At 40.6% G+C, this 22,894-nt stretch overlaps 1 protein-coding gene across 5 annotated transcripts in view; it reads right to left on the bottom strand.

Annotated features, from left to right (window-relative positions):
* Positions 1–22,894, bottom strand: part of col14a1a (collagen, type XIV, alpha 1a) — a 188,890-nt gene that overhangs the window by 112,144 nt on the left and 53,852 nt on the right. For all 5 annotated transcript variants that reach the window (XM_049584055.1, XM_049584054.1, XM_049584058.1 and 2 more), the window contains 10 exons: positions 22,004–22,133; positions 21,647–21,786; positions 20,500–20,626; positions 19,008–19,147; positions 14,701–14,833; positions 14,229–14,264; positions 12,776–12,918; positions 8,337–8,469; positions 4,797–4,919; positions 1,708–1,857 (listed from right to left, as the gene is read on the bottom strand). In XM_049584055.1, the coding sequence (XP_049440012.1) occupies positions 1,708–1,857; positions 4,797–4,919; positions 8,337–8,469; positions 12,776–12,918; positions 14,229–14,264; positions 14,701–14,833; positions 19,008–19,147; positions 20,500–20,626; positions 21,647–21,786; positions 22,004–22,133 (1,255 nt within the window). The remainder of the gene's footprint in view (positions 1–1,707; positions 1,858–4,796; positions 4,920–8,336; positions 8,470–12,775; positions 12,919–14,228; positions 14,265–14,700; positions 14,834–19,007; positions 19,148–20,499; positions 20,627–21,646; positions 21,787–22,003; positions 22,134–22,894) is intronic.

Genomic DNA, 22,894 nt, shown 5'->3' with positions numbered 1-22,894 from the left:
ATGAATGCAGTGTACCCGGGGAAATATCTTACTCTATCTCCCTTATTAGAATGACAAATGACTGAATGCATCCACCTTAATAAATCAGAGTTCCTCCAGTGGAAAGTATATGGACAATGAATTTAAATACGCCCAGTGTAATATGGGAAAATGTGATACATCTGAAATGTATATAAAGCTGTAATACGTACAGTGCTGTATGTATAGAAATGGGGCTTATGAAGAGCCAAGAAAGTCTTATTAAATTTGGCGAGTTGGACAAAGAGGCATGAACTTCAAGTGCCACACCAGGGACAGAGTGTAAAGTTTAAATATGGACGCTGATTAATCTACATGTCAATGCCTCATATTTCATCTTTACCTTCTTATGAAAGCATCTTTCATTACGAGAACTTTACAGGGACAGGAAGGCGTGAGAGACTTGTCACTCATGTTGCATTTGGATGATTAAAGAACAGATTGAGGACGGCATATCAGTGCGGCACAAATTAATTAAAAAAAATCAGGGCATCCAAATAAATACCCTTTTAATTGCTGGCGATGTGTGATGTAGTGATTAGTCTCTCTGTGTTTAGTCTTTACATTTTATTTCTCAACATTTTTCTATGAAGTTAAAGCTTTTTCAGAGAAAAAAAAATCAAATTCTCTTTTTGCTGTGTGCATCAACGTGCATGAGAAATTTATAAGCTATTAAAATTAGAGTATGTTTGTTTCCATTCCATTTCGATGCTCCACCATTTGGCGAGTCACTTCTGTCCAGTCAGACAGTAAGCCCAAAAGACAACAGTAGATATTAAAGTAAGGAATGATACAGCAGTTTTCTGAAAACCACACACACACACACAGAAAGACAGCAAGCTAAAAAGACAACGTAAATGTTTGGTGATGGACAGTGACACAGCATTATTCTGCGAGCCTGCCAGAGTAGGTTTGAAAAAAACAAAACAAAACATACGTACATAAATGCACGTGTCTGCACACTACATACACGTTTCTCCCCCACTCTCTCTCTCTCGCACTTCCTCCCTCTCTGACAGTCTATTTGTTTTAGATGTGAGAGACATTAAAGCTTGCATTAGGTCTTACTGCACCTGCTGATACCAAATCTATATGCAAAAAGGATTGTTCTCACTGGCTGACTGGGAAATATTAATATCCTTCTATCTATCTGTCTGTTTGCTAAAGTCTCAATGGAAATTAGAGTGTATGGTATCAGCAGGCAGTTAATATGCAAGCTGTACCGCTCCCACTTTCCTAAAACTAGTTTGCTTTTCTGCTGCCACTGCTGCTGCCACTGCCGCTGCCGCTGCCGCTGCCTCCCCCTTCTAATAGCCACATGGACAATTTAGACTGAGAACTTGAGGTGATGATGATGTCCCCATTAGGGCTCATTTTGGAAATGACTCATTTTAAAATTAAGTCTGACTTTCCAAAAGTACATCAGGTTTTCATCAGTGAAAGCTCAATTTAAAGGCACATTTGGGATGTCACTTTCATAACCCTCACTTTCATTATTAACCTCAGCAAAATTGTCTCAGCAAACTGTGAGGTCGTCTCTTCTGTTTACAGTCATGCCAGTACAATGTCAACAGTGCCACTGAGGAGGACAGTTTCATTTCTATGAAGGAAAACATGAAGGGTTTACTCCACAATAGGACAACAAAGTGTGAGTGGTCTTTATAGATGATGTATGATAAGGATGCTTACGCGTCTTGGCATTTGCCAGCAGTGGTTCACTTTGTCCTGTGGGGTAGGACGCTGTCACTTGAACGCTGTACTCTGTCCCACTTTGTAGATTCAGAAGCAGCATGGAGTTCACATCTTCACCCACTGTTGTCTCCAAAACAGGTCCTGGAACTGAGAAAGACAGACACATGTAAACAAGAAAGAGAATGAGAAAACACACAGCAAACCAAATCCAGTTTTTAAAGGTTTTTCATACTTTGCAAAAACATTTTAATCCCATTTAGAAAATAAACTCAGTGGGTTAAGCCCCACACTGTGCCACTGTTACCCAAGATAGCATTAAGATTTTCAAGCACATCACTTTATCCTCATCCTACAATATTTTTTCTAACTTACTTAACCTTTATATAACCTGGAGTAAAGGCCCAATGGAAATAAAAGTCTCTTTTTCAAGATTGCCCTAGCCCAGATGGGCAGCCACTCAAAATAGATTACAGAATTTAAAGCTATGAAAAACATTCTCAACATCTAAAGTCAAGATGTACCTGCCTCCAGGTCATTTAGAATCACTCTAAAAGCATCCAGTAAGACCAGCTCCTGAGGTCCCAGTTAATTTTGCAACTGATCCCAAGTGATGGCGGCGGCACAATATACTTAAATGCCCTTTGTCCCCATTTAGTACAGACTTAAGGTACAGTACTGTAGGTAAGTACGAGTCCTGGGAGCAGAGACAATAACTTCCCATACTTTTTAGTAGGATATAGACCTGTAGGTAAGAAGGAAGCAGTCAAAGAAAGGCCTTCTAAATATGAATATGCCAATGGTTAAGTCTATGGGTGGACAAAGCAAACGATCCAATCCGAGCATACAGAGGGCTATGGCCCTTGCGAAAGGCCCCATCTTGGATTAGGCCATTCACTCCTTGTACGCATGCTCACTCACTATCTCTAGGTGTCACTGTCTGGGTAGGTCAATTGAGTCATCAGCTGATTCACAATCAACCAATAGACAGCGACACCTTCCCTGTCAGCCTATCATCTTCCTGCTCCTCATTTTAAACATGGTTCTTTCTCTGCCGTTGATCTTCCTTGCTGCAGTCTTGCGCCCCCTCCACCTCCCCATCACCACCTAGTCTTTACAGATTCATCAGCCTCATCAGCCTCAGCAGTCAGCAGCCTCTGAGTCAGCAGCTGCCACCACCACCACCACCACCACCACCACCAGTTTCTGGACTGAGACAGATGTCCCTCAATCACAAAATATCCCCCTCTGGTGTCAGAGCACCATCTGTTTAATCTGTGCACCCATATTCTCTATTAAACAGTGTCTTGCTTCATTCTTCTGTCTCTCCTGATTGAAATAAATTCTGAGACTAAATAGCACTGCACTACGATACAAGAACAATGTCCTTTCTGTATTTTCAGGTTTTCTACATGGATCATCAGCTGGTGAGGATGGTGACTATTTGCCAGGGACATGCAGCTGTAGTCTAAATCGTTTGATGTGATTCATTGTGTGTCACCAACCAGCAGTTGGAGACAGCGTTCTCAGCCAATTCATGGAGCTATATTAACGCTTGCTTAATTAGCTAGCTACAGCTGATAAAATCTGCCAGTGAGTTGTTGTTTCAGCTGCCAACATCGACTCTTGCCATGCCAGAAATGAGAGACTGCTTTTGTCTACCTCTCTCTGAAATCAAGAACCCGTTATTTAAGAAATTAATAAGAACTTCCAGTGGTAAATCTGCCACCATCATCATAGTGAACTGCATTATGATTTGCTCATATATATTTATACGCAGACCTGCACAACATACATGAACGCATGCACTCACAGAAGATATCCAGAAGTGTACAAACACACACACACACACACACACACACACTCGTCTAGGCCAGTAAAATGAAACATATATGAAACAATAACAACAAACATTATTAATGCAGCTTTTCCAAACCATACAAAAATAATAATCCTGCATGCATATAATAAAGTACTAAATAATAAAAAAGAAACAAAACAAAAACAATAAGAAAAATTAAACAAAAAAACAAAAAAAAAACAGAGAAATAAAAGAGGAGCAGCAATTATCTTTACAACCCACCCACTGGAACACTGTTTAACAGGAAACAGAATGTGTATATTTGTCTGTATGTGCGTGTGTTTGGAGGTTTGTGTGTGTGTGTGTGTGTGTGTGTGTGTGTGTGTGTCTTGTGTATTTGCAACATTCAGTGGGTTTAAATTTACACTGAGTATACTGTAGCTGTATCTCTCCCTCTCCATTTGTAGGCATTTGCACACACCGGCACTTTTCCTCCATCTATGCATCAACATTCTCTCAGTGAAAACAGCAGCCTGGTGAAATTTATTTCCCTTCAACTTAATACCTTAAATCAGATTAATGCAGCGTGTCTGCTTGAAGCTGAATCCTCAGAGGCGCAGTAATTGTGTTTAGATGACTAAAAACAGACATGGAAACTATAACGGCTGGAGCCTCGTCTTGGAAGGATGAAACAATTAGCACCAGTGAAGCAGCAGAACAGTGAAAATGGGCTTTTGATGATGCTTCAAGACAATAAATAAATGAGGAAGGGTAATGTCTCACTTCAGCTCTGGATCGCTGACGTTTTCCTTGATGCCTCAAGCGTCTTGTTATGAAGAAAAGCTAAGACGTTACTATCAGGGAAGCTGAAACACTCCGAGAGCAGTTTGTTTTTCAGCTGCTATATGTGCCTGTCGCAGGTTTGTTGCTGGTGGGTCCTCCCATAACAAGAAGATTAGTATGTTTGGATGAGCCTGTGTCCCAGGGCAAAGCACACACAAAATAAAAAAAACACTCCTGTGCTTGACAACTAACAGCTGTCTAGCAGTGTTTCAATGTGTATGTGTGTGTGTACTAAAGTATATATAATATATAAAGGTGGATTTGTGTGGGATTGAAACACAGAATTTAATAAATGTACCCATGTCTGTTCTCTAAATTTCTACAATCTCTACATTTTTCAGGCCATCCTCAGGAGCTCATTTTGGTATCACTGCTTGATTAAACAAATAATGTTAAGAGTAGCATTAGTGTCTGCATGTGTGTATGTGTTTGTGTGTGTATGTACCATTGATAGGCTGGTAGACGATCTTGAAACCCGCTGTAGGAGTTTGAGGTGGATCCCAGGTGACCCTGAAGCGGTTGAACCACTCCTCCGACACACGTAGGTTTCCAGGAGACAAGAGGGGCACTGCCAAAACACAAACAAAATCAGAATAGAGAAGTGTTTCTCTGAACTTGACTTGGAACTGGAGTTTTCTTGTAAACAAAACAAAAGTTGTTCTTGCAGTGAGTGTTGCTCAACAAAATGCATCGTGCCTAACAAATGTGTCATTTGCATTTCCTTCCCCATAAAACATTTTATGAGTATTCAGGAGCCATGTCCACCAAAGTTTTTCCTAGGATTCAATATCAATTCTTTGCAATTGGCGTGCTGCATATTTATGCTGTGCTACAAACAGCAGCAGCGTGACGACGCCCTGGACGTGAATTCTGCACTGATTGCTGCCAGCTGTCTTTTGTCTGAGCTGATCTGAAAAATGTTCAACTTAAAAACAATGCACCTGTCACTGTCACTTTTGCCGTTTAATCACAGTGGAGGAGGGACAAACACCACGAAGACCAACCATCACCAACATCTTAAATAAAAGTGCTGAACAACAACAACAACAATGGAGGACAAATATGATAATATACTTTATATACACCCATCAGCCAAAACATTAAAACCACTGACAGGTGAAGTGAATTACTTTGATTATAATGCATTGTTCTGCTGGGAAACCTTTGGTTCTGGCATTCATGTGGATACCACCTGACATATTCCACCCCTCATGGCAACAGTACTCCCCAATGTCAGTGGCCCCCCAGCAGAAAAAGCAGCATGCTACGCTACAAAAACTGTTTAGAAATGGCCTGTGGAGTGTGACAAAAAGCTGAAGGTGTCGTCCTGCCTTCTAAATTTCCCAAGTCCCAATCTGCTCAAGCATTCTTGTGATGTGCCGGTACCCCAGATGTACCCCAGTCCAAGGTGGGGCCTCCTTGGATCGGACCTGTCAAGGCATGGACACAGGATCTCTGGGAGTGTCCTGCAGTGTCTGGCACCAGTGCGTTGGTGGCAGATCCATTTAGTCCAGTGGGTTGTGAGGTGGGTTAATGGCATGTGCCACAGATGCTCATTCAGAGCAATGATGCTCATTCATTGCCATGAGGGGGGGTACTTGGTCTGCAATGGTGTTTGAGTGGGTGGAACATGTCTGGTGGTATCCACATGAATGCCAGAACCAAAGTTTTCCCAGCAGAACAGTGCATTGGAACAAAATAAGCAAAGTTAATCATTTCACCTGTCAGTGGTTTTAATGTCTTGGCTGATCGGTGTGTATTCATATGTTTCCTCTTATGGACCCACACAGAGCAGCAGGTCCGTCCTCTCTCTTTACATGTTTCCGCTTTCCCGTCATCCAGAGCAAGTACTCTACCTTGTGCCAACATGCTTACTTCTGCCAATATTCCGTATTATAGCAACCTGATGCAAAAGAACATTTCAGCTGAAAAAAACGCTGCGCCTCCAAAGCGCTCTCAAGCGCTCAGAGCTGGGCATTCCCCGAGGAGCGCCTGGCGTTTTCAGCTGGAAAAAAACACTTTGGTGCACATGGGGCCTTATAATCCTGCATTGTTTACTAGCTTACAGTCTTCTTCTTCTCTGCTTTTATTGGTGCTTTGCAGTGTATCTTGGCGTCTTACCACCTGTTGATCAGTGAAATAGTGTGAAACAACTGGTCGGACTGTGTATCACATCACTTGTGCGTGCACAAGATAAAAACAAAACGAGGACCCAGTCAGAGAAAAACAGCCCCACAGAACTCTATGAGGTTTAAAACTCCACAGGAAACCGAATAGTTTCAGAAGATGATAAATCAAATGCTCTACAGAGGTCAAGTGTCATCATGTGTTCCTAATGCATACAGTGTGACTTAGGGCTGGATATCATTTGAACATTTTTTAAATGCTCGTGCTGAGACAAAGCCTGACTTTTACTACCAATACCAAAACCATACTTTTCTTTTTTATGAGAAAGTTTCACTAAGAGCCAAGAGCCTCTTTCACTCTCATTCACACCTTTTTCAGTACCTTGTTTTTTAAAGAGTGATATATAGGGGTTTTTTAAAATATTTTTTACAAAACATTTGTTTTATTTTTTGTTAACAAAAGGAGCTAAACTCCTCAAACTTTAAATGTTGTCTAAACACACACAGCCATACAAGAAATAAACCTTAACAAAATACAGTCTAAAACTGTCAAAATTATGATTTAAATCAGTCTCAAATATGTAAAGAAGAGTAGGGTTGACACTAATCATTATTTTAACAATTTAATAAATCTGATTATTTTCTTGATTAAACAATTAATAGAAAAAGTAAAGTAACAAAAATGTGTATTATAGTCATTGGTGGCATTTTCAAACAAAATATAATTAAGTGACTTTCCATTTACAATAATATAAAACAGAAGGAGCAGAAAATATTTGTCAATTTTGCTTTAAACATATTTAAACAATTATTTGATTATCCAAATGGATGCTGACTAATTTTCTGTCAACTCATTGTCTCTCCTCTCAGGAAGCATATCAGTCTGATGAGGCATTTGATGCCAGCTTTTCCTGCTTTTAGTACTTGACAGTTGTTAATTCAGCGCTACAGACACATTTTGTTCAGTACAATTAAAGTATCAATGATTCTGTATCCAGCCTGATCATGGCTTATGATTTTTGTTCTTTGTTATTGTTCACAATTCAAAAATAAAAACTAGCCACAGCACTCTGTATATACAGTAGTTTGTTGATATACTTTATGGTTTAATTATTTCCTTTTTAACAAACACAAACAGTAAAATATAAATTATGGGAACATTGCAAGTCTGAGTTATTTTCTAACAGTGACGGGATTGGCTGAATTTAAATTATCACCAAGTAGTAAATTCCTGCAGACCCTGACTTTTTTTCCTCCATCAGAAAATATAAAGTCATGTCTTACTGTACAGTAAGTGTAGTGAGCCTCGGCTCTGATTTATGACTTTGCTGCTTTCCATGCTGAGAAGAGATTTTCATTCACAATATGGCGAGTTACAGTACCCTCATCTAATAGGATGACATATTTCGTCTGACATTTCGATTCTCTGTACGACGAGGAAACAATCACTTCTGCTCATAAGAGGTAATCAAGAGAATGGTTGTGAAAATCAATTAGCGCCGAGCAAAATAATTTAATCGTCTCATTAATGAAAGGAGCCGCTGTAATTAAGCGCGGCCTTCATTAAGACAATTAAGGACGCATCATTATTTGTCATCGCTTTAATTCAAGTTCTCCTTCAGGAACGTAAATGAACATGAAATTAATGTAATGCAAATGAACATTCTGCTCGCTGCAATAAAATTCATTTTCATTAGCTCTCAGTTTTGTCAGATGTGTTCTCCTAAACTGCGGGCTGCATCTTTGTATAATGAAAATTGAGAAACCAGGAATCAACCCTCGTGGTTAATAATTCAGAAGAGTGTGTGTGTGTGTGTGTGTGTGTGTGTGTGTGTGTGTGTGTGTGTGTGTGTGCTTACACGTTGCACCCAGGGCAGAGACACTGATGCCGTCTTGTCCATCTGCATACACCGGTGTGACTGTCACTTTGTACTGAGTGTCTGACAGTAAAGGCTGAAGCACTGCTCTCCTCTGACCACCAGGAACTACCACCTACACACACACACACACACACACACACACACACACACAAATGTATATTACACATTAAGGGAACATTTGAAGGCGAAGTACAGGGACTTGTAAAACAATAATGAGTTCTGCTCACTTCGTATGAACCTGCACAAAGCCAGAAACACAGGGGACTTACAAATCAAAAACATGTGCATGAGGATGCATGCACCATATAGCCGACTACACACAGAATCTTTTGCTCTTTGCTGGTTTGCAGGGACATTTGGAGGCAAAGATTAAGGCCAGGCTTAATTAGCTGAAACAGTAAGTGCTTACAAAATGCTATGTATACCTTCAGGGAATTGAACCACAACTGTTCAAGAATTCTTCTCACTTCAGTTGAGTCAATAAAGTCAGTTGAGGCCAACAGTGAGGCGAAAAAAAAATGCGCTGGGGAAAAAAACCATTACTGCTGTGTTTTAATTTATAAGTGTCGAAGTTTGTTCTCCCTCTGCTTCTTCAAGTTCTTAAAAGTATTCCTTCATATAAATAAGGTACCTCTTTATCATGAAATGTCAAAGTGCCCCACAAAAATAATATCTGGTACACTGACACTGAGATAAAGAAGCCTGATAAACCTGATGTTGCCATTATATAATCATCCAGATGGTTACTGGCCACGGATGAGCTTTACAATTCAATCTTGACCTTGGAAAAACAGTTGACAAAATCAGAGAGTTCACAGAGAAATAACTGATAGTAAGACATTATTAGAAAGAAAACCAGTTGCATGTTGTGAATAATGACTAACATAGAGACAGGATGGAAAGAAGGTGTCTTGTACAGTAATGATTTGGGGCTTTATACTGTGGGATCACTGTCACACACTGGTTTTTAATCAGGGAAAATACCCTCACTGACGTGTATACATGGCATGGTTACTGTACATGTATGTATTAGCATAAATAGGTTATGGGATATACATGGCTGTTATCAGGATCAATTAATAAATTGCGGACAGATTTCATGATTAGCAGATGGATTTATTTTGGTTTAGCTGCTGAAATCCTGCTAAAATCACACACCTGCTGTCATAAAATCCTGTGGGTTTTTTTACTTTCACACCACAAATGAACCGCACCGTTTAGAAGTGGACTGAGATTCGCCTTCTTTCAGCGGCCTCGGTTTGGTTGTTAGTTCTGCACCGGGGTTCGACTGATTGCTTTCACACCAGCCCAAACAAACCGAACTAACAGCGCAAACAGACCTGAGTTTGTTTTAACCAAACCAAACAGGTTAGGTGTGAAGGCACCCTAAGGAAGTGTGGTCCAATATTTTGGGCTGATCTGTTTACCTCAACAGATATCGGCACCACCTATTAGCACATGAAGTTTGCTCAGTTGTCATAGAACAGTGGATGTCTTTCTTATTCAAGCATATTTTGGCTGGATTATTCATGTTGGATTAAAAGTTGAGCCTGATTTCTTCAGCATCTACAGTTTTGTGACAACTGAGCAAATTTTCTGCTGATAAAGACTGTGTTGATTTGCCTAGAACAAAAGTAAACTTTCTCCAGCTTCTTGTGTAATGAACTTTCTCATTTGTTAACCAAAACATTATTTGATATGCGCCTCTAAAAGGCTTCTAACGTTCATCCGTCTGTTCTTAACTAAGTGTCTGCTTTACCAAAACAAGACTTTAACATAAACAACAGCAGAGAGATTAACTTTTCTTTACTGTGCTAACAGCACTGATCCTCTGCCAAATGTTAGCCTGCGTGTGCACGCGTGTGTGTGTGTGTGTGTGTGTGTGTGTGGGTCAGAGAGAAAAAGCAAGTGAGATAGCATTAAGGGAAGTCCAGGTAAATCTCTCACAGCCAATGAGAACACCTGCCAGTGTCAAAGCAGTAAGGTACACACACATACATGCACACACATTCAAACAATACATTCAAACATTTTTAAATACATGAACAAACACACAACCGGCTTATGAAACAAACAGAATTGTTCATGCTGTCTCTTTTGCCGTCTATCTGTCTCTCACACACGTTCACATCAAAGCACATCCAAACTTTCAGAGAGAGGCGCGACCTGAAACAGCCCTTATCTATCAGCCGGCGGACAGCTTTAAGCCTTTCTCCCATTTTGTTTAGCTTTTGTTTCTTTTTCCACCTCCCTTTGTTTCTTTTGCTCTTTTCTCTGCTGCCCTCCATCTCTGCTCCCAGTGAGGTAAATGGCTGCTGAAAAGATAATGGAATGTCTTCTGGCTTGCCCTGGCCCCTCCATCTTCTACAGCTCTTGACACCACATTGGGAAATTAAAACAGGGGGCAGGGAAAGAGAGGGAGGGGAGGAAAGTAAGAAGAGGTGGCAAGAGAGAAGACAGGAGGGAGGGAAAACAGAGGAAAAATAGAGAGATAGAGGAACAAGTGGAGAGAGAAAGTTTTGTGTGTGTGTGTGTGCGTGCGCATCGGTGATCAGGGTCAGTACATGGCACCGAGCTCAAGGGCTCTTCCCACAGATAGAGGAATCAGGAAGGAGAGGCTGAGTGGACCGGGACTAAAAGTGTAATCAGTTTTTTGATTGGAGCAGATGACCCGACACTGACCGCTGCAGTGCCATCCAGTCGGCTGGAGGTGTGAAATAACAAGGCTCTTCCTCCGAATACAACTCTGGTGTTGTCTATTCCATATAATCAGCATTCACGACTCACCGGGTAAGACGCCTGTGTGCGTTTACAGGCATGTGTGTGAGAGTTACAATGCCCAAAGTGGCAGAGGAACATAAGGAGGGAGACTTTAGAAACTATAGGCAGGGATATAAAAATAGCTAGAGAGAAATAATTAAAGTCCCCCTCGGCTCAACAAAGGTGTTTTTCTTATGTTTATGTCCCCTAAAATGTCTGACCTTGACTTTACTGACTTGTATCTGTGGAAAGTATGTCGCTAGAGAGGCGTCATCCAAACACCAGGAAAGCTAGATTAGATAAGTCACAAATTTGAAAGCCAATCTAATATGGAAACACATATCAACGGGGGAACACACATCCACACAACACCGGCAAAGAAACCTAAAACCTCTAACAGAGGATGGACTTGTCAGTACAGATGGCACGAGTTTGCATTAGCATAGACAGGGTTCATACACATTTTTACCAATAAATTTCCATGACTTTTACATGCCTTTGAGGCAAAGTTTTATGACCATGATGCATTCCCTGAAATGTCTGTGTGTAACATAAAAATAAAAACCCATGTGAAAATGAACCTGTCAGTTTCTTTATAAAAAGGGGCAAGTGCATATACTATACTTGAGCACCTGCGTTCATCACATGCAAATCTGTGAGCTATGTGGCTGTCAGGGGAACCATGACCTCAAAAAAGCTGGGCTGTGTTTTCATGTGACTCGTAGGAGAATTAGCTACTTTTAGCGCCCGTAGTACCTCTGCAGCTAGGGCATCGTTTCTGGACACAGCACCCAAAATGTTCCCTTGTTTGATGGTGGACGAAAGGGAATCCCTGCAGCTGACAGCAGGTGTTACGTTGGTCACCAGGGTAACAACATCTGTGTCTTAATCTCTCGGATGTTTTCTGTAATGCTAGCCATTCTAATGCGCACTGCTCTTTCACTGGTCAACCTTATGCTGGTCACCCATAGTTGGACCTATCTCTACACTTCATTTGAGCGCTGTGCCCAAGAACACCTCTTCCACACATATAGCAAGTGAACCTGGGCGAATGGAGTGCAAAAAAGTGTTCACTTATACTACAAGCAACAACAACATTTAGGCAGCCTAATAAGCCCTGAGCAGTCTATGCAAAAGCTTCCTGTTGCTCTGAAAAAAAGTTTGAGGTGCGCTAAGCATCACCAAAATAAAACCAGGGCGAGCGTTTTTCCAAACAAGCAGTATGTTGCTTCGCCTGTTTGCAGATGCTCAGAGCAGATTTGGACATCGTCATTGGGAAACAATCTGATGTTTGTTCACTCGCTTGTTTGCATTGTGTAGGAAGAGATGGGACACAAAACCTTCCGCAAGCACTGGTGGTGGGTGAGGTAGAGGCCAGATCCAGAATTTCTCAGTAAGGGAGAGTTGATCTGCTTCCAGACCCTTTTAATGTTGTTTTAAATTAATTTTATGTGGGAAAATAATGCTATTAATCATAGCAGAGTACGTTTACATACTTTAAAACATGTCTGAAGGAGGACTTTAAAGTCAGAAAACACTCACTGCCCAAAAACCAGTAGATCCACTACAGCAAACACCCTTTAAGCCTCTAAATCTGCACTTAATCATTTGTGAATGATTGATTTTTACAGTTAAAGCCCACAACTCGATCAACTCACAGACTCGTCTTTGTGGTCGCCCCTGAGGTCGGCGTAGGAGACCCTGTAGCTTTCCACATGGGGGTCTTCCAGCTCCCATGATGCCTCTAAGCTCTGGGTGGTCTCGTCACTCAGCAGAAGGTTTCTCACAGCCTGACGTGCCACTGTGACACCACATCACAGACAACAGTTTAGTGTACTGAGTTGCTGTAGGCGATATATATCAAACATTTACACAAGATCTTGGCTTAAGTCACGTTTTCTCCACACTTAATGTGGTTCTGTAAACTGTGGATCAGAAAAATGTCAATCAAATTGCCAGTGTGCTAAAAGAAAATCATAACAGCGACTGTCAAAGTGCCAATATGCTCAGACAGCTGTGATGTGCTGGATAATAAAGTGGCACTAAAATCTGGCCCAGATGGAGCTTCTTTTTTTCTCAGGAGTTTAAAATAAAAAAACAAAGTGTTTGTCTTTCATCAGTCTCGATAACAGCTTTAAACCAAGTAGACTTGTTTTAAAGTCTATGCAGTCCTGGGCGGATGAAAGCCACTGTGAGGGCTCCATACATAATGCAGCCTTAAGCTACAAGTCTTGATTTTTAAAAAAACAAAGGTGACTTGCTGTCTTTTAGCCGACCACTTTAAGTTGTAATTTTCACAGGAGCACTTGGAGTTTTAAACAAAGCAGATGGGCTGTTTTAAAGTTTCGAGGATAGCGAGCAGGGAAGTAAATAAAAGGAGACATGTTGCTTTTTTTAAAAAAGTTTTTAAAGCCCTGAGTGTAGAAACTGCTCTGACTCAATTAGCTGTGGCCTGCTCCTCATACGAAACACAATCCAGATGGCCTCCGGGTCGCCTCTGAGATAATGAAGTTTGAACCATAGTCCCTGGGTGATGCCAACTTGGTAAACACACTTATAAAAACATGAAAGGGCTTCCAAACTTTTTTCATAAGGTGAATCCTCCTTGGGAATGTAATCAATGTTTCAGTTTTGCATGCATCAACCTCAGTCAGAAAAGACAGTGCGGAGCTCTTTTAAGCTCTCGGTAATTCTGGTTTTGCGTTCTGAAACTTAATTAGCGACAAAACTCTGCTATGAGAACTTGCTAGAACTGTAGCTGCACTTTGGCAACATCAGCATACCCTGGAAAACTAGTAGAGTCTTTCATATTTCAATGGCAATAGACTTTCTAGACAGATGCCTTGGCTTGAATCATGATTAAAATTTGTCCAGCCTTGCTGCAAGGAGAGTTTTTTGAAGTAAGTACCACTTAGCCTGCTGCCCACTGGACACATGCAAGTAACAGATTTTAACTTTCCTAACATACAAGAAATATACATTTCACAACACAAGTTTAACCTTACATGACATGCTCAGTCATGTCAAGTCTTTTGAAGTTATCATTTGACCATTGTTACACATGAACACTGAGTGTGATGTTACACAAAAGGAATCTTGGACACTTCTTACCTGTGGTTGCCGTAGCAATCGTTGTTGTCTTGGCCACTGGAAAAATACAGTGAGCATTAATCAGATAATTGGATAGAAGCTCTCAGCAACAACTCTCTGTATCAATAACTAAGGTAATTAGACAGAAATACATAACGAATCATTGACGGGAAAATAGATTTTCCTCAACTGTGATAAGGTGCGACAAACAAAATCAATGCAAATGGGCTCATGCGGAGTCACACTGTGAACTCAGAAATGCAGATTTTAATGTGATTGGACTGGTCTGTTATTCTCAGCAGACAGTGGCACTCCGGTGAAGAGGGTTAGTTGGGTCACTGGGAATCTTCATTCATGAAATTAGATTTGTCTTTTTCTCTTATGCCTGGAAAAGTTTTTGGATGCTGACTTTATAACATTTTGCATTGATTAGATGTGTCAGTAACACAACAGATGTACATGCTGCTAATCAATACAGCCTCCCAACACTTACATGTGGTCTCTATCACAGAGACGGTGTCACTCTCTGATTCATCTTTGAACACAGCCGTCAACATAACTTCGTACTCAGTGGACGGACTCAGACCGGTCAGGATGTATCTGTTATCACTTCCACTCAAGACCACCTACAAAAGAGAAACACACATACAGGTCTTATATTACGTTTGACGTCCAACAAATTCTTCTTTCCAAAAAAAACAACTAATCAAAGACGTTGGCTGATATCCTCAAACACGTCACCGTGTGCTCCTGCTGTTTTATAACCTATCTTCAGCAGTTCATTCAGGTCAAAGCATTATGGAGGACAGCTGTCAGTTAATCGTCACGTCACACTTTCATCCAGAGTTTTAATCTGAGTTTGGGCCAACGACAATATTGCATGTAAAGGTCTTTGTAGTACCAAATGAACTTGACTGGGAATTAGTGAACAGCCAAATGTAATACATGTTGTCGTGTCTCATAATGTGCTGTCAACATTTCAGGTCAGCATTTTTTGTTTTGTATTTTCGTTTGTTGTTCCCGTTTTGTTTTGTTTTCTACAAGTAAAATAAACACAAAGAGTCTCCTAAGTTACCCTCAAGATGTGATAAAAATGTTGGGCATAAACCAACAGCCTGACAAGATTATTTATACTCTAAGTACAACACCAGACTTTCAAAACCAAGGTCGTCGCTGAGTTTCAGGAGAGAAAGCTGCTAAAAACATAAAATAACAAAGCGCCTCAGCGCTCGTAATTTAAGGCAAGAAAACAGCAGGAAATGGTGGTGCATATTTTCAGAAGCTGGTGTCTCTGAAAACAAACTGTTGTACTTTGTGTGTTGATTTGGTTGTAATACTCTTACTTAAAATATGAGGAGGTATAAATTAATTTAATCATCATTAAAAATGCACTTAATATATATACTCTTTATGTTAATCCTTATCCTACAACATATTTAACACACAAGGACTGTGGTCCCTGGGTACCCCAAAAATAAACTACTGTACGAAACAACTACCACAGCAAAATGTTAATTTATTTCCTCTCAAAACATTATTATCTATGTCGTGAATAAAATCTGACAAAACATCCAAAATTAATAGATTATTATTATTATTTTAGGAAAGTTGCAGTTAATTAGCATTTTGTGTAAAATGAAGGTATTATTTTCATCCCGAGTACATACAAATTAGTACATAAAAGCATATTTACCTCCACTTGGTTCTGGTATCATTTAGTTTTCTGTAATCTCAAGTAAACATTATTGTAGTGACTTTTCAACAAATCAAAATGTCTAAAAAAGCTACTGAGAGACAAACAGGTGAAGTTGTTCTGGACGCGTGTTCTGGGCTAACAATAAACCAATGCCCAGTGTGTTTTATCTCTTTGGATTTGGTGATCCATTTATTCTCAATACAATATATATGTATGTGCTCACCATAACACAGCAGGGCGACAGCATTGTCCATATGTAATCATTATTCCATTCAGCATTGAGTTTACATGCCAACACTTTTCAACATGCTTCCACAGCATGGTCAAAAACTCTTTGCTTCCCCATTCCACACACCTGATTCTCATCACCTGGAGCTTACCTACACATGAAAGCTCCACCCAGTGTTCAGCTTAATAATTGTGCGTATATTTTTAAGTTTACCTTGTTAAGATAAGTATGGCTCTAAATTTTTTTCAATGGAGCGACACCTGCGAGCTAGTTCAGGCTTTCAATTCGAGCAGCACTGATTCACACACACACATCATACCCCACTCTCCATATGTCATCTACAAAACACACCCTCCCAATTTGGTGGTCTATTTAAGGTGCAAAATCTTCCCAGCTCTCCCTTTGCCTTGTGAATGCCGCTGCTGCCCTTCATCAGTATTGCTGCTCACTCTTTCCGCCCCACCTCCACCTCAGCATCCACCTGCAGACTCCAGCTAAGAGGGGAAATATTTAATCATCACTCCCCAATATCTCATGTAAAGAAATCTGCGTGGAGCAATGAGGCCAGAGTTTAGACGCCAAACTCTAACTATGTTCTGCTGTTGAAATAAACATTTCAAAGTGAGCTGTCTAACTGAATTACATTTATGCAGTGAAACCAACCACAATATAAAATGATCTAAATAAACCAACAGTCATTAAAACTTCTATCTTTCAGTACAGAGGCAGATAGAGGCCTTGGTGTCAGTGTGACCCCCTGTCAAAACAATGGTTAAGCAAATGGTTAAATAAATGTAATTCAAATTAAGATTTGTACATGATGTAAAATAAAAGGTGTTTCCATAGAACTATGAACACTATGTGCTGCAGGCAGTTATAACACATGATAGAGCATACTGGCATCTGACAGGAGGAGCAAACATGTGCTACTTATTGTCTGTGTTTCAGGAGCCAAATGCAACATCTTTGTCGAGTAGATTTTCCAGCCGAGTGTTGGACATCCACAACAGCAGGCGGATTTTTTTCTTGAACTGATTAATTGAATTTGACAGTCATAAAGCATTTTATTATGAAGTTATGTGATGTATATTTGACTTTGAACATCATCTTCAGCTTAATGAAGAGCAGTATTTAGGGTCGTCCAAAGAGCATGAGGAATACTGTTTCTGCTAGATCTAAATCTGTCTGTAAACTGAGTGATGAGTGTCTGATCCCCGCTGATAGTGTGTGATACTTAAAATGAGGACCCATGGCAAACATGAACGCAATAAAAAGAGCCATCTTTTAAGATTGTATAGGTAGAATTGGGTGCTTTTGACCTACTTCTAATGATATGAAGTCATTATGAACAAATTGACTGACAACATTATCTCTCTGGGGTCTGCAGGTACCCCATTCACTGAGGGTTTAAACATCTGAATAAGGCCATTGTAGGACTAAGATGATCATATGAGTAATTCAGAAATGTCTGGTTTCCCCTGAACACAACAGCGTAGCCAGTTGGATCAAGTGCTGCTGCAGGAGTCCAAACGACCACTACAATTTGTCCAACATCAGAAAATGAGTCAGACCCCAAGGTAAACACCAAGAGGTCGTCAAGAGTACAGCTCACTTCCATGGAGAGCAACACTGAAATTGGAATTTACTGTAGATGACTCAATAACCATATTATGTGCAGGAATCTGTTTCTTTACGGAGCCCTTTGAGGCACAGTTACATGCTAATTTCAGCAGTGGGGCTGGCCATTTGGGCTTTCCCGGGAGCTAGTGCATCTTTAGTGATTCATTCTCTCCCTTTTCTGTGTACATTTCCTTGCATTTATTTAGATAGATTTCCTTATTTTACAGCATTGCCCTCTGTGGTATTTGTCTGATTAAAGAGTGGAGTCAAACAGACATTTTATTGATTAACAAAGTGCACAAAAAGCCCTGAAATCTGCTTTCAGAGAAGTATCAGGGTGCTAGTAAAACAAATTAAATCCAGACAAAACAGCATGATCAACAATGATATAATTTGCTCCTCTCATGAAGCCCTATATTATCATGAATTTTAATCTGGGTAATCTCTCTCTGTTGGTGTGTCTGTGTTTGTGCGGCTGTTCGACTGCATTATGTTTAATCTCCTCTCAGATACAACAATACAGAGCGGTCTGTAGATGTGTGTTTATGTGTGTACATGTGCAGAGTATGTGGGTGAGAGACAGAGAAAAGCTGCGTGTATCCCTTTCTCTATGCTGGCGGAATTACCAGCCCACCTCTCCAGCTCCCCAGAGTGTTATTTTCAGCTCTGATGACTCTCAGCAAAACACACAAATACAAGAACAAACTCACACAACATGCGCACACAAACACACACACACACTCTTACAGACCTAAGGGCTCTATCGCTGCCGCCCAGCTGTCTCTAAACCCCAGATCATGGTAATAAAACACCCAAGCCATTAATTTCTAGATTTATTCAGTCTTTATTTATACTCAGCCATGCCAAGGGTTTTACCAGCTACCAGTAGAGTTGTTAAGCATATATGCAAGTCCATAGGCTTCCCTATGGAGTGCAGCCTCCTCTGGAAATAGAGATAATACACGCACCCCTAGCTAAGAGACAGAAAAATCAAAATCCATGCAGGTTATTTTGATGCTAAATCATATACTGGTGTAATATCTGTCAGCTTGAGGAAGTGAAAATACAAGTTTGTGGCTAGCTCATAGCAGTACCAAGGACTCAGACTTTTCATTCCTATACTGTTAACATGTCAACATGATCTGTGAAGATGATCTTCGCTGTGACAGTTCACTTCCTCCAGGTGAAAACACATCTTTAAGAAAACTGCATCTAAAGCAAACAACTTCACATGCTGTACTTTATTTGTACCGACCTCCTTTGTGTCGCCGCCTGTGAATGGTGCCCAGGACAGCCTGTAGAGGACGATGTCATTGGCTGAGTGATCCCAGCTGACCTGGAAGCTGTCGGTGTCGACATCACTGGAGCGTAGATCCAGAGGGCCAGGAACTGGAGCTGAGAAGTAAAGAGAGGTTTTACTTTTTTGCATTTTATTTTACTTGTCTTTTTCTTTCGTTTTCATTTGCATATCATTTAGAATAATTCTGTTTTTCCTGTTGGTTTCAGTGATATTTCCACAGAGTTCTGCACTCATTTTCCCTCGTGATGCCTCCCACTAAGCAGCACAAAACCCACATTCAAAGAGAACTGACCAAAGTAAGCTTGGCTGACCCTGCAACTGCACTGCTTGCTGAAACTTTCATGGAAATGTTGCATGAAACATTTACTGCTGTGGTGCAACCACACTTAGCATGTTTTTTTTTAAAATGCTAACACAAACATTAGCTATAATTTTCATTTCATTTTTTGTTTCCTCAAATACCTACAGCTGCAATGAACTGAACATCCACTTTGGCTGCACCAGGCAAGAGTAAGAATCAAGCTGTGTGTCACTGGAAAATGGCGGAGTTAAAATACGATGTTTACTGCTGTGGAACAAGTGGTATGGTAAAAGCCATATAACCGTGGGCTAGCTACAATGTGAAACCTGGCACAACCACTGACCAGGATATAAACTGCTGCTTTCTGACTGCAGGGGATAATTTATTACACACATTTTAAGTGTCTTTTCAGTCTCAACTTACAAGCAACACTTTCGGTGTAAACTCTCATCATGCAGGTTCCCACCATGTCACACACCTCCTCTTAAAAAAAAAAACCTTAAAAGTGTCGAAATATTTGTGTTAGTTCATGAAGTTCTCCCCCTCAAACCTGGCCCATTGAACAAAGTTTGCCAGAAGATAAATAAAAATCAACGTGGCCCTTTAGAGTCAGTAGTTTAAGGGTTGCTTGCCAGAAATACATTCCTTTTGGCTGACTCAGCACTGGAGCCCAACTGCTTGTTCCTTAAAGGGATATTCCTACAAATCAATATCTGTTAGCGTGACGGAATAGTAAGGGACAGCGAAATGACCTTTTAATGTGAGTGGGCTATTATGCCGAGGTGTAAATGAGACGGGCGTGCTGCCAAAAAAGCAGAAAGACCAGTAGGGGTAATAAAATTCAGCACTGTTTGGCACTGAGAGAGAAATGGTTTGCCTTCTAATAGTATTGGTACAACTATTTTCAGGAAATTGAGACAAAATTGTCCTCAGCAGAGATGGCGATAGGAAGAAGTCCAAACACCAATGTGTAAGACAAATTGGACTTTAATGAAAAAACAAATTAACAAATGTACTTGATAATTGCCAATGGCACCAACAATAGTTATCTACATCTGCCCATATTTGAATTCAATGATTGCAATGAGCCCTAAAAACTGACCACAGAATCTTCTAATGTATCCTTACAGCACGAAAGCGACTTACTTGTGGTGAATCCGTCTGTGAGAGGCTCTGATTGGCCCGCATCGTACAGGGCGAAGATGGCCACTGAGTACTCCATTAGAGACGTCAACCCGCTGAGATCATAGGAGTTTACTGGACCCACCTCCACCTGCACAACACACAGAGACACATGACATATCCATACCAAAAACACAGCCATGCCTCTACAAACAGAATAGTTCAATCACAGACAGCCAAAAGGGTAACAAATCCCTGCGTTCTTGTAGTTTACAGTTGTGCCAAGACAACTGGAAGTCAACCAGCCTTTCCAAAAGCATAAACTTTAGTAGTAATGTACTATTTGGTAAACACACTGGACACAGGCATTTATGTCTACTCTGTCTGCATATTTTCCAAGCTGATTTATGTCAGTGCTCGATACTCATTTCAGCCTGACCTTTTCATACTGAGAACAATTCCTACAATTAATCCAGGGTCCAACATATCTAATGCCCAGGGGCCAGTAAAAGTTTATGTAGGGCCCTGCAGGCAAGTGATGACCAATTAGGAGCTGCGACAAGAGCAACTTTTATAAGATGTCATGATGACATTATGTCATCATTTTGACATGTGACAGATGAAATGCATTATGATTTGCTGAAATACACAAGGGGAATCCGAAGTGTATTATGGGATGTACTCTTAATCCACCTCACCTTCTTACTTAAAAAAAAAATGTTGTCAAAAGAAACTTACGAGGCCATGAGAAGAACAAGGGGCTTTCTACTTTCGTGGAAGCAACAATACTCCTGGGTGAAAAACAGCAACTGTGGTATGTTTTGTGCAGTTCTGCATATCAACATTACAAACTAATAACTACAAAAACAACCAAATCTTAACAGAGCTTCAGTGTTGTGCACTATATGTTTAATAAATCACCAAAATTACAGAAAAACAGGCTGGTGAAAATATGCAAGGGGCCAGTAAAACTCTGATCTACTGACCAAACAGGCCGGCGTGGAAAAAATGCGACACTGGACACCAATAATGGCCTGTTTGCTCCGTCCTTCCTTCCTCTTTTTTTTCAGTTTCTCCTCATGTCTTCTCATTCAGACAGTTGCAGATGCAAATGCTGTCAACTATCATCATATCTAAAAATTACATCTTAAACACATAAAATCACACACACCTCCTCAGTGATTAATCCGTCCGTCTTGACCCACATGATGCGGTAACCTTTAACTCCCCTGGGCACGGGGTCCCAGCTGATGTGGGCGGAGTTGTGAGTGATGTCAGAGAACTGGAGGTTGCTGGGAGGACTCAGTGGTACTGAAAGAGAGAAAGAGAGCAAGTGTTTGATGTGTGTTTGTAGCTCTTGCTGTTTTAGCTTTGTGTGAAAACTGTTGGACTGTATGTGGGTTAAGATTTGTTTTTACAGTTAGGATTAAAGTTGAACTGAGGTTAAGTTAAGGATAAATGTTCAGAATGAGGGTCCTCATGAGGACAGAGGGTAAAACTCGTATGTGAGTGCATGTGCCAAACTCACATGTAGTTTCCTGGTTTGTCAGAGGGTCACTGGCCTCCTCCCCATACATGGCATACACAGTGACGGTGTATTCAGTGTGAGGGAGCAAACCATCCAGCTCCAGCTCGGTCACTGCATCTGACACCCTAATCTGGGAGAAAGACACACAAGTGCACACATTACAGCACTGAAAACAAAACTTCACGTCCCTCTTCTGACACTGATTAAACACCTAAAAACTCATCTCTGATCAACAAAATTACATATTTATATTTTTTTTCCATTAAAAAAATTCCTTTATTATTTTAAATGGCTTAGATTTAACTCTACACCTGTCTCTATCTCCACCCACCCCTCAGTGGCTCGCTTGAAGCTTGAGCATACCTCTTCACCTTCAACTCTGCACATTGTTCTTTACAACATTAGAAACATAACAGTAGTAGGTAACATGATCCTACAGCTTGACTATGTTATCAAACCGCTAATACTGTGTTGCTAGCATTAGATAAACCTTGTTCCTCTACTGATGCATTACCACAAGATTCAGCAAAGCCATGAAGCAGTGTATAATCACACACTGGAGCTAAATGATGTCCCTGTCATTTGGTTCTGTGTCAAAATGCAAAGGAGGCATAAAGAAGGGACTTTGTAGCGGCTGTATAGCGTGATCTCTGTGCAAAAGAGGCTATAGGAACACTGCAGTTCCAAGGTGACAATGCTCAGCCACAGCGTTGACTGCTTATTTAGCTCCTGATATGTCTTGTAGCATTTAAAAAACACCACAGGGACACGTTAACATGGAGGGGGTCTTTACGTCTCGCTGCTAAATTGCTGTTTAAAACTGTGAATTGAAGAAGCAGTAATATATTCAATATGTTTTTATTTCTCTTTTTCCCTCTGTTTCTTTCTTTC

The sequence above is a fragment of the Epinephelus fuscoguttatus genome, linkage group LG8 (genome assembly GCF_011397635.1).
Source record: "Epinephelus fuscoguttatus linkage group LG8, E.fuscoguttatus.final_Chr_v1".
Lineage (NCBI taxonomy): Eukaryota > Metazoa > Chordata > Actinopteri > Perciformes > Serranidae > Epinephelus > Epinephelus fuscoguttatus.
Note: the sequence above shows the minus strand (reverse complement) of the source record. Positions and strands in the feature narration are given on the sequence as shown.